Source organism: Chelmon rostratus, chromosome 2 (assembly GCF_017976325.1).
Source record: "Chelmon rostratus isolate fCheRos1 chromosome 2, fCheRos1.pri, whole genome shotgun sequence".
NCBI lineage: Eukaryota > Metazoa > Chordata > Actinopteri > Chaetodontiformes > Chaetodontidae > Chelmon > Chelmon rostratus.
The window spans coordinates 14,527,025-14,539,750 of NC_055659.1; the positions used below are offsets into that span (position 1 = coordinate 14,527,025).

Here is a 12,726-nt window from a genome sequence, read left to right on the forward strand (position 1 = left end):
TTTTTTTTCTCCAACTTCCTATGCATCAGCATGGTCAGGGTCAGAGTGAGCTGACTGGATGAAGCAACCCATCCAGCATCACCAACACGTTAATGTTTCTTTTATCAGTGATGCAAAAAATTAAAGGCAAAGATGAGTTGAAAATGACAGGGAAGACCAGCTTCTAAGAGGCTTGTTTCTGCATGTTGTACAGTGTCTTACCTGGGCCTGAGAAACCTTCCACTGTGATAACACAAAAATCTTTCATCTACTGTAAAGCCACAGATCCTCGTTGCTCCATACAGCACAGCACTCATTATCAGCAGAGGATATGGGTTTAAAGCCGTGTGCCAGCTGGTGCTGCTGAGGCGTCCTTCAGCAAGACACCAAATGTTTTTCAGCTCCGACACTCTAACCTTGCACTCTAATCTTCCTGTGAAGGTGACAATAAAACTACAATTCCAGAGTCAGACAAACAAGGAACCCACGATTACCATGACACAGCGTCAGTCACCACAGAGAAATGTTATCTAGATCAGAATCAGAACCAGATCTGTCCTTTTGTGACCCATTTCATATCTGGCCTGGCCTGAGACTCTTCATTTACTGTCTGATGGGCTTTCTTTCATCTTGTTGGAGCTTTGTTATTGCGAGGTCGTAGCAAGATGTAACACACCTTGAGGAGAGTTGCTTTTGGTGACAGTGTTGTGGAGCCAGCAACCAGAGTAACAGTGTCCTTCCTTGATGACAGTGTGTGAGAACCACAGAGGGTTGTTTTAGGGATACAGAAAATGCCATTAGTGTCTTATTGCATTGTATTATTTAACAATGACACACCACAGGAAGGTAATATGATAACGTGTCCCTTTTTATACTGAAAATATTGTCAGGATATCACATATTGATGTTGTGCTTATTTCAAATATTAAAGTAATATAACCTATTAGAACTGTGTTGGTACGACTGCCCCAGTATAAGCATTTAAATAGACTGAAGACTCCAGTGCATTGCTTGTTATTGCAGAAAATCACCATCAACACGATTCCGAGCTTTGCATGTGACTAATATGGTGCAATAAATCACGGGTGGGGAACCACCAGAAGCAGCTCTCATCAAGGTGTGTTTCATCTTACCACGCTACAATGAAAGCTCCAACATATGAAAGCAAGCCTGTCAGATAGTAACTGAAGAGGCCGGGCCAAACCTGAGATGAATCACTGGATCTAGATAAAGTGCCAAAACCAGCTCACTCCATTTGTCTATAATCACTGGTGGTATAAGCTGGTACTCATGGAATCTGATTCGTCATTTGTCTCACTGGTGAAATTCAGTTTTGGTGTGACCTTAGGAAGATTGGAGGACAAGGTCAGCCACCGTGCCTACACTGGCTGAAAAACATTTGGTGTCTTGCTGAAGGCCGCCTCAGCACTGGCAGTCAGCGCGTAGCTTCACACCTGTGTCCTCTAGTGGAAGGACAGTCTCACTACAACACCCTGACACTAACATAATAGTAATTAATAGTTGCACAGAAAACACACATACAATAAACTATGAATAATCAAAAATTAGGAAAACATTTATGTGTTTCTTTATATATTAGTTTGAAAAAGAACTGTAAGCTTTAATATTGCATATATGATATAGAACAGGGCATAACGCATTGGTTTCTACCAGTAGTTCTCTTGGTGGTCAGCGACATACTGCAACAAGGATTTTGCTCAGTTCATGATCGGGGAAATGTTCTTCACTAAGCAGATCACCTGAAAAAATACAACTTGGTTCGGACTAGTTTCGTGAAATGGATATTCAGTAATATTTAAGTATTTAGTTTAAGTTCAGGACATTGTGGTACTGCCGCACATCATTGCAATATCAGTCATTTCATTCAGAAAATGTGGGGGCCCTTCGCAACTCCTTTAGTAAAAGACTGCTGCATCCAGTGTGTAAAAAGGAACGCTACCGCAGGTCCTTTATTCCATCAGCTGTCAGACTATTCAACTCCAGCATCACTTTACATAAGACTGCGTTGATGTTGTTTGACAAATTACACTCATATCCATACTTTTGTGCAATTTTACATATTTCCTTTTACATTTTGTGCAGTATTACATATAATTTACGGTTTTGTATATTTTATACAAAAACAAAATTAACTAAATTTTATTTTATTTTTTTCCAAAAAAAAAAAAAAAATACATGTAATGTGATGGAATAACGACCAACATAATTCATGTATGTCATTTATTTTCTGTACAGACAGACAAGATTTTTGTATAAACTGTACAATCCTTTCAACATGCTGAGACAAAAAAATTCATTAACACAGAAGAAATATGTAAACAAGAGAAGTATACTTACTGTGCCTATGTACAATTTATAAATAATATTATTCACCATCTTAATACACCTCCATCAGAAGTTTCCTATTGCCTGTTGAACCATTATGGCAAGAGACATAAACATCATGTATCATAAACAAAGTGAAATCATTAGAGGAGAACCTCTTTTGTTTCCCCGACAGTTCACATGTCATTAATCATTTGACTTTGAGACCAACAACTAGGGCTGCAATGATTATTTTGATTAACGATCAATCTTTTCATGAATAATTGTTTAGTCTATAAAATGTCAAAAGAAATATGAAATGAAAAAAGTTCATGACAATTCCCCAGAGCACAAGGTCTTCAAACTGCTTCGTTTATCCAACCAGCTGTTCAAGACCCAAAGACTCTTTCATTTACGATCATAAATGATAAAGAAAAGCAGCAAATCCTTACATTTCAAAAGCTGGAACCAGCAAATGTCTGACATTTTTGCTTTAAATAATGACTAAAACGATTAACCAATTATCAAAATAGTGGACAATTAAATTTCTTTCAGTCTACTCATCAATTATTCATTGCAGCTCTACTAACGAATCATTCCAATTCGGTGAAGCGAGCAAACATGGCTTTGCGGACTGCGTCTTTGTATGTGTCTGAAGCAGAGAGGGTGTAGTTGGTGCCTTTAGTGCCAAGTCCTGCTCCCTTTGTTCTCAACTGTGCCTGAGGGGGGAAAACAACAAACTTACAAACTTTTCAGAGACATATATATACTGTTATTGATGCTGATGGGTGTTGACTACACCCCGACACCACCAGGTCATTTTTGTAGATACCTCAATTGGTGTAGTGATGCCCTGCTGGTTCCGACCGAGACCTTTACCCTCCTTCCAGCCCATGGCCTGCAGCATTTTGTTGCCAATATTGTCACTGTTAAGGCCGTCTTTAGTGGGCTGTTCATAGTTACTGCAGAAGAAAAATGTTTGGATATTTTAATCATTTATATACAACTAAAAACACAGCATTTTTCACAAATCTGTTAAAGTTACTTACATGACCGGTGTTGGTTGGCTAAATTTCTTCTTTTTGGGCACTGGGGGTTCAGGGATGCCATATTTTTCTCGCCTCTCAGCTGCCCGGTCTCTATATTTCATCTATTCACCAGAAGAATAAAAACATTTTGAATTTTTAAATGCAGTTACTGGGCAACTAGACTCAGTAGCAACTGGGTGGTTCTGTATTGCGCCGAACCTCTGTCTCTTTCCTCTCCAACTCTTCCAGCTCTGCTTCACTCATTTTGGATCTGCGGAGAACCTCCAGGTTTTTCTAGGAAAGACCAGAGACAAGATGATTACCTCAGTGAATTAATGATCTTAGTGCTTTTCTGACCAACACTGTGGACTTTCATTATTTAGGCCTGAAGATCATACATGTGATGTTACCTTGTGGAGGTCAGAGAGTTGCTGATGTCGAACTAGACTCTCTTTGTTGGGAAACTGTCTCCTACACAGCAAGCAGGCCAACTTTGACCAGTCTGTCAGCTTGTCCTGGCCTCCGTCACCACCATCAGGCTCAGCTGTCCCCTCCTCAGGGTCACTGTCTCCACTGTAAGCTGCTACAAGGCCACACTAACCACACCATGGATAAAAAAGACAGGTGCAAATATTGTTAACATGAATAGCACCTGAATGTAATTCAGAGCAAATATTTACCACAGGATTAAAATCGTTTTGACGATAATTGCATAACACTGCAGATCAGAGGTTCAGCCTCCCCAGGAAAGCAGGAAACACTCACCTTCGAAGTGTTGACTGAGCTGGCTGGTGGCTCCTCTTCAGGGCACCTTGGCATCTCTGGCATAAGTCTGTCTAGACCTCCTGCCTGCTACATGAATAAATACAACTTGATCAGTCCGTTAAAGATATTAAAGTCTAAAGCTTACACATTCATACAGTCTTTTCATTTTTTCAGATACTGACTCCCACTGGATTACCTTCTTTTCAAACAGTATGTAGCCAGCATCAGCAGCTGCAGCCTCCTTCCTCTCTTCTTGACTAATAGGCTGAAAGCTACTCTTGAAGTTCTCTTTCTGCTTGTTCAGAGTTTTAGCCCACCTTTCCATGTCTTTAGCAATCTGAGAGAGTGAAACCGATTTTAACGTTAAAATCTAAAAAGCAACTCAAAATGACAAAAAAAGCACAAAAAGGCATAACAGACAATATGTGCTGATGTAGTATTCATATCACAATACCTGCTGAGCAGTCTTGCTTTTGGGCTTTTCCTTTTTCTCCTTGGCCTCTTTAGGTTCTTTGCTGCCTGCTGCTGCGTTATCATTCAGTCCAGGATTTGTGTCGGTTGAGGCAGGTACATAAGTCTGCTTCTCACTGTCCCAGTACAGATACTGCTGGGTCTGAGAGTTGTAGTAATACTGAAAAGGCATAAACAAAAAAGTGTAAGCTCCTGTGACTCTCACCAACATGACAGAAAACCCACTGACTCACGTGGTGGATGTGCACTACTTACATGACTGTTGGGGTCATAGTACAGGCCAGTTTGAGGATCATAATAGTAGCCAGAGGATTCATCATACTGATAGGAGGACGTGTCAGGAGTAGCTGTCAATTACAAAACATCTTTAATGATGACTGTGGAAAACTTGTTTTTAGAGTTATGAAACAGTTGCCTTTTAAGTCGAATATCTGTGGCCATTAATGCAGCTTTCAAAACAAAAATCCAGAGGACTGGGACGAAACAAAGTAATCACAGGTACTGCTGCATGGTCCAAATGTTTGGTCAGTCATGACAAGGACTCCTTGTGGCTGATCTTAAATTTAGTGCTTTGAATCAGTTTGTAAAATATAAGAACACCTATTCATTCTTAAACTACAGGCAGAGCCAAATTCTCACGATTCTGTGTTTCAGTCTGTAAACAAGCGAACACTAGAATATAACATGCATGACAGGAACCTCAAGAGATTTTTCTCTTTATGCACATCACACTTCAACAGAACAGGTTTTGAGGGATCTTGTGTGCTCATACCACTGCTGGTGTCAGTTGTCTGTCCTGGGGTTATTAATGTACTGGCAGCAGTAACGGTGGCAGCAGCAACAGGGGCAACAGGCACAGATGCAGCTTCAATGCCTGAAAGATGTCCGGTCTGGGGTTTTGTCTCTAATGGCTGGGCAAGTGGTAAAGCCTGAAATTAATAGAATGGTTATTTAGAGGTTGTTACACCATGCATTTGAATAATGGTATTTCAGTGTAATTACAGATCGAACAAAAATGTGCATGTTACCTGAACTGCAGGCTGCACAATTATATGGGGTTGGTAGACTTGTGCAGTCTGTGATATCACTACTCCAGCTGGAGTTGGTACAATCTTTACACCCGGGGCGGCTACAATTGGAAAAGCAAAGCTCTGTGACAATTTTCCAACAAAACACACATCACTGTACAAAGTCAAATGTTCAGAAACCAGCACGGGATCTTTGTGCTCGTTCCTTTTAACAGTAGGATTTATTTATGTTATTATTGCAGTTTGTTGTTGCTACAACCTCAGCATGAAGAAATGTTAGAATATCCTGTGATATTACCTGCACGGCATCACATGAAAAGCACTCAACATTTTATATTACTAAATACTAAGTGCAATACTTTAATACCACACAATAAATGGTCAGTAAGTGCACCAACATCTATTAAGTGTGAAAGCATCTCATACCTCCTAGAATGCCATTTCCCTGAGAGGTGCTGGCTCCTTGCTGGTAGTACATCTGGTAGTCCTATTGAAAAAAGCCATTTATGAAATATTGATTTTTGAGCTTCAGCGGTGACGAACTAAGGAGGTGTAGATATTTTCCACTGTGAAAATTCTAACATATATCAATATGAAATACATTGTTATGATGTACAGGTGCAGCTTCATGTTTTATCTCTGAATATTCTCTGAACAATTATGTCTCAAACGATGTGTTGTCTTTGTTGTAGTCTCCTAAAGCTGCCACATGTTACTATGGAGCCACGTTATCTTGAAGCCATCTTTAAAGCAAACAAAAAAAATATACATCAGAAACGATCTGGTCTGAAACTGATGTTTGCTTAATTTGTTCAACTAACCTGTGACATTGGAGTATAGCCCTCTTGTAGGTAGCTGTACTCTGATAATCCATCTGAGCTCTGCTGTGGCTGAAAGGGTAAAGCATGGGTTATGAGCCTATTATATCTACAATGGGAGATAATAAGTAACAGAATGTTGACAGCAAATGGACTTACCTGTGTTGAGGACCACTGGGCTGCAGCAATGGCTGTACTGGCCACAGAGAAGGCACTGACTCGATTCCCATCAGGTAGTAAAAGGTCCCTAAAACAGACAAACGGCAAAAAATGCTCATAAGTTTATTCCCCAAGTGTGAGTGCGACTGACTCTTTGCCTATATTGTTGATCAAAACAGCAAAAATAAGTGATATTTGCCAAGGGAATAAACAGTTTAGAATATAGATGTAAGTAAAACTTATCATCCATTACAAAACCAAGGCACAAATTGCACTATTACACTCACTTTCTAGCACTCTTAGCATAATCCACCCCGATAGTTTTTCCATCCAGTTTTAGAGGTGGCTGCAATCCCTGTAAGATGGTCAGCAGCTGAGAGGCCTCCTATGAAAAGAAGTCATATTACATTATTAAGACAAGTCAGTAGTGATGTAAGTAGAAAAGCCAAATAGAGGCACTGATAAGTGGTTGGTTGCTACAGCATTAAATAATGATGCTAAAACAGTAAATACTGACACTGCTCATCTGCTTGTATTAAAGCATGTTTTACCAGAGGAGAGGACAGTTGTACAAAGGCAAAGCCTCTGTTCTGGCCTGTCTGCTTGTCCTTGATGAGGCGAATGTTGTTTGATGAAAGATTAGCATATGGTGCCAAGGCTGTCATGATGGCTTCCACGGTGGTCATAGGAGCAATATTTCTCAGGATGATTGCTGTACAGGACAAAAGTTTATATGTAAGAACAACCTAGCACGAATAGGGATATTTGTCGTGTGGACATCAATAAAAAGTCCTTACTGTCGCCATAGAAATCTCCACTGGGTTGAGTTTCGGAGGCTCCAGTATTATTGCTGGTTTCACTTTCTGTTGAGAGAATGACAGAGAAGTAAGAGGTGCATTAACATAACCTTCAGAATGGTTCTTTCAATTAAAGAACTGGAAATGAGGTATAAAGAGATAAGATGTGCTAAAAATGAGTCAGTGTTTTACAATACTAGACAGCTTTTGTCACAGCCGATTTCATTAACTCCATCATGTATTGTGGTTTGTCCCCATGTTGATTTGTCAGGTAGCGAGGAAAAAAAATGCATGCTGTTTCCCATCTATGCACGTAACCTATATCTGACATCAATAACACAACACAGACTTTGCGTTGCATCCCAGCATTGCTGATCCAGGCTGCCCGGATGTCCGCAGTCAGTGGCCTCTTGTTGATTTTACTACTTACCAGCTTTGGCTGCTCCACACCTGAAGCACTTCAGCCTCCTCCGGAAATTGTACAGGCCACACTGCAAGTAACCGTTCACATCATTTTTATTATACACCTACTAAAGCCCTGAACAGTGCTGCCTCAGAAAACAGGAAATCTATATTGGTGCAGCATACCATACTTACCTGACACACAACCTAAGCTTTACCACTTATCCAAATGGAGGTGTACCAAAATAACGCTAGCACGACTGCAACAATTGAAACTTATTAGGCCTATCAGATATACTTATTGGCCTATGTGTGTGTATGTGAGGTGTTCTGAAGAAGCTTTGTTTGGATAATGTGGCCATGAAACTAAGACAGATCATTAACTTACAGTGTTGCAGAGCCAGTCTTCATACTTGTTCCTGGGGTGACTGTAGTGCATGTCCACGCTTTTGCCTTGGATGGTCAGACGTTTCTGAAAGAGGACGACAAAAATCAGTCAAGTATTCCTGGCAAGCATTGATCTCATTAATAGAGCAAGCAGTGTTGGAAGGGAGAGATGGGGGAGAGGGACCCCCAACAGATAGCCTTTGTGTTAAAGACAAGACAGGCACATGATGTGTATGTGAGCATGATGTATGGAGGGTTCTTTAGGTGTTTGGGACCCGAGTGCCCAGGCTGAGCTGGAGCAGAGTGTACAATGTGCCCTAACATTTGTTCCTGCTTTTTTTAAAAAAAAAAAAAAAAAAAAAAAAGGACAAAAAAAAGAAAAAAGGGAAGATTAAAAATTTTGAGGGGTAGGCTTAAAAAAATTAAAGTCTGAGCTTTCATTCATCCTTGAAATATCACTGATAATGCCTCTATCAGCAAGGTAAAGATGGTGTGTTCATTTAATGCACAATCCTTAATGAGATGATCTCACAGTACAAGTCAAACCTGCAGATTTGATGCTACTACAAGTACAATTAACTAAAACATTAAGATAAATAACATTAATGATCATCTCTACTAATATACAAATCAAATCTTTTTGCTCTGTGGCATACAATCCATGAGTTGTTTTGTTTTTTTTTTTTCTCCAAAAAGATCTATACACTTTCCACACTACTTATTAAATGCACTTTGGTTGCCATTTGGGTTATTTTTCCAGATCCCCAAGATTAAAACTAGACTTGGCGATTGTGAAGCAACCTGATTGGTCTCCATCCATCGGGTAGCATCTTGCAAGTGATAAAAGTCCACGAAGGCGAAACCACGGCTTATACCTAGAGACAGCATTCAAATATAGACGGGAGGCGTGTTAGTTAAGAGTCCATGGGCATATTATTCAAACTCTTCCACAAACTGCTTCACGATCCAGGCCGTGTTTGGTACACAGTAGGCCACTCCTTAGGAGATTTACCATAGCAAGAAATCCTGATGAATACCACTGTTTGAATCACACTTAACAACAAAGTGTGAATGCCAATTGATTTTCTCAAAATTGTTACTGCTGCTCTTACTTACCATCAAAAGATCCACAATGAACTGAAATGATAAGTCTTAAATTAACACTTTAAATCCTTTTTCATGTAACTTGACACAATTCTCTTCTAGTTGCTATGGGAAAACAGGTCTGAATGGAAGCAGATTGGCCCTATGGTCAAAGACTGGGGGGAGGTCAGGGTCCGTCACATATCTGGTTCTCACCTGTTTTCTTTTTCATCAGTCTGACATCCACTGGCTGTGGTCCCTCCAATTGGTCTATGGCAAAACGAATCTGAATAACAAAATGCATATGGCATTTTAACACCATCATTTTCATCTTACAGAATGAGTGGTGCACACACACACACACAAAAAAAAACTAAAACACGTAAGAGTTTGCCTAACTGCAAAGAAAACTAGAGACTTACATCGTCCTCACTGACATGAGGAGACAGGCCCCAGAGCATGATGGTCTTGCTCTTCTTCTCCTCCCCTGGCTCCCTTCTGTAATCCTGCTCTGGGTAGTCGCCATCAGAGTGATAACCATCTTCTGACCTATCACTGTTGCGTCGTTTCCTTTCTCTTTGCTTTAAAACAAATAGATCAGTACATCAGTTAAGTGTGCATTTCATCAAACAACAAAGTGTTTTTTACAAAATCATTACAAACACCATTGGAAGGCACCAAAAATTGGAGTTCCTACCTCTGGACTATCTCTCGATCCTCGACGTTCTCCGTCAAGACGCTCAACACGTCTCTCGTCGTTCCAGCGGCGCATGTTGTGATCACGGTCTTGGTCCCTCTCTCGTCTGTCACGCCATTCTGATTCATCACGGGACTGGTCAGAGCCGTACCTACCGCTACGCTCTGTGCGACTAATTCTGTTCAAAAGGATATTGAAAGGCAAAATAAATTATCAGTTCAACTAGTTTGCAATTGAATGAGGTTCGTTATAGTAGGATTCATTACACACTGTGAAATAAGTGAAAATAAGACTATAAAGAACAAACTATACATAATAAAAATATAAAAATAGCGAGCAGTAAAAATATTATATACATAACAATAATAATAAAATAGCCAAATAGTAAACAGTAGTAAAAGTATTGCACAAAAAGAATATCAATGCAAATGAATATCAAAGTAAGAATATCAAAAGCAAATGGCAGTGAAAATTTATACTTTTCAAGTGTCATGTCAATTAAACATCGTATCAAATTTTGCATCCAAAATTCAATAAGTCATTTTCATTGGAAATGCCACACCAGACACGCAATTTCGTTAAGATGCAGCTATTAATTAAAATCTATTTTCCCTCGTACTTAAACATCACTTTGCGACTTCCTATTTGAGTCTTCCATAAAAAAACAACTTGGGTGGTCCCACCCTTGTTAAGACAAAGTTTAATGGTAGTTAGTAAAATGATTTTCCTGCGGAATCCAGCTTGGTAAGCATTTTTAAAAGACATTGAGGAAAATACCGTGCAACATTTCCGAAATTCTAAGAGATCATTTTCGGCTTTAATGGAAAGAATGGTTGAGATGATGTGGCAAGGTGTGACTGCACAAGTACATTAATAATTACATAAGTGTTTACTGGAACGACATTTTTACATTAATTAACGCTATTTAACGTTGCTACAGGCTCCCGTTAATGTAATGGTACATGTTATAAGCAGGCGTGCTATATGTTATTTAACGTTAGCGTTAAGTTCTTTCCCCCTCTGAGGACGAAACAGAAATTTAAACTTAGATTAACCTTTAAAAAACATGGCCATTATAGTTAACCACATCTACCACAGCCAGCGGCGTTAGCGTTCAAAGTTACGTTACTGACCTTTTATCAGCTCCCATTTCTCCCTGCTGCGCACGCACGGCCTCTGGAAAGCAAATATAACATGAGTTTCGATTTATGCAAACAGGCATTTGTATTGCAGGTTTACATAATCAAAAACAGAACAGTTCCCCTGTAGTCACACTATATTTACTTAGATTACTATGGGGGCAATACGCACAACAAAATACGTGGAAACCACAACATGGACCCTGACTAACGTTAGCAAACAGATGTAGGTTAACTTAGGTTAGCTATTATGTCTAAACCAACTACGCCAATGCTCCGCAGTAAGATTGTTTCAGTTTCCCGTCTGAATGTACAGTCACTCACCTTAGTAGTTTGTTATCAATGTTATTACCAACTAGTAGTTCTTCAAAACAATATTTGACAAATTGTGGGCAAAAAAAATCATCTCACGTCCACGGACTTTTCAATACGCCTCAACGACAGCTTCTTTGTCCCAAGATGCATTGTGAATAGCCCGGTGCATTATGGGAAGTAGTGATTTTTTTTCCCGAATTTGGCTCACAGGCAGCACTTGTTTGTTTCTTTGGTCGACCCTACAGGTTTTGTTTTTGTTGACATTACAAAAGATTAAGATGTGGGTCACCACTCCAGCTGGGATTGGCTACAGTCAGAGGTAATTACATCTGTGTGTCTGCTAACGTTATTCGATGCATGATACCTGAACATGTAGCTTTCAAGTGCTGCCTGAGAGGTTAAACTAAGGGCAAAACAACCCTTTCTCGTTTCCGCCATTTTACTGGGTATATACACCGAACGGGTAAAACATTATGCCCACTGACAGGCGAAGTGAAAAACACTGATTATCTATTCATCATGGCAGCTGGCATAGATTAGGCAACAAATGAACATTTTGTCCTCAAAGTTGATGTGTTACAAGCAGGAAAAATGGGCAAACGTAAGGATTTGAGCGAGTTTGACAAGGGCCACTGATGCACCTGGGGAGCGAAGGCTGGCCCAGGTGTTTTGGCAGCACAAGGGGAAGCAACACAATATTAGGCAGGTTGACATGATGTTATGCCTGATCAGTGTATGCTACTGGCCTGCAGATGTGGAGTTTGCGATCGTGTACTTCAACTAACGGCATTAATCCCTGTTTGTAGTCTTCAAGCTGATCCTAAAACCACATTAAAATGTGAGAGGAAAGTGACATTTTCTAAACAAAAATGATCAAGATCATTGGCATTAAAGTTCATATTATTGGAACGCCATAATAATATTGATCTAGAGGAATGATTGTGAAGATTCTACAAGAGAAACACTATTATCCCCTGTAGTCTGGCCTAGCAGTCTTACTGAACGAAATACAGTGTAAAATGCACTTTGTGCAATAGCTTGTGCATGTTTTCTAAGTGTTAGCAGACTGTATGTGGAGGACATACGGTCTTCACCCATTATAAGTATGCACATCCATCTCTCTATATAACCTATTGTTCATACTGTATTTCTAACACTATGCATATACATTTTTCTTTCCACTGTGACACAAATATGTTCATATTTACCTACTGTGCAATAGAGCAAACACTGCACTTAATTTATCCATAACCATGTGCAATTGTTTGTAAATATTTCTGAAGTACTTTCTATTGGCAATATATTTTCCTTTGTATAAAATGTGCATATGCAT

General features: G+C 39.6%; 1 protein-coding gene across 2 annotated transcripts; it reads right to left on the reverse strand.

The window, feature by feature from the left end:
• Positions 1–2,206: 2,206 nt before the first annotated feature.
• rbm5 (RNA binding motif protein 5) lies at positions 2,207–11,550 on the reverse strand. Of its 2 annotated transcripts, none has more exons than XM_041953084.1 (25): positions 11,403–11,550; positions 11,073–11,115; positions 9,940–10,117; positions 9,665–9,823; positions 9,459–9,528; positions 8,961–9,034; positions 8,161–8,244; positions 7,801–7,861; positions 7,371–7,436; positions 7,125–7,285; positions 6,861–6,958; positions 6,574–6,661; positions 6,418–6,486; positions 6,023–6,083; positions 5,597–5,697; positions 5,341–5,497; positions 4,824–4,915; positions 4,552–4,728; positions 4,294–4,434; positions 4,098–4,181; positions 3,743–3,928; positions 3,552–3,626; positions 3,354–3,454; positions 3,137–3,266; positions 2,207–3,023 (listed from the first exon to the last, which is right to left on the reverse strand). In XM_041953084.1, exons 2-25 carry the CDS (start codon positions 11,087–11,089, stop codon positions 2,898–2,900), a joined length of 2,556 nt encoding a protein of 851 aa, XP_041809018.1. In that variant the 5' UTR covers positions 11,090–11,115; positions 11,403–11,550; the 3' UTR covers positions 2,207–2,897. The 2 variants fall into 2 exon arrangements, with proteins under 2 accessions (XP_041809018.1, XP_041809010.1); XM_041953076.1 differs by having other exon boundaries at positions 4,098–4,184.
• Between the last annotated feature and the right edge of the window lie 1,176 nt (positions 11,551–12,726).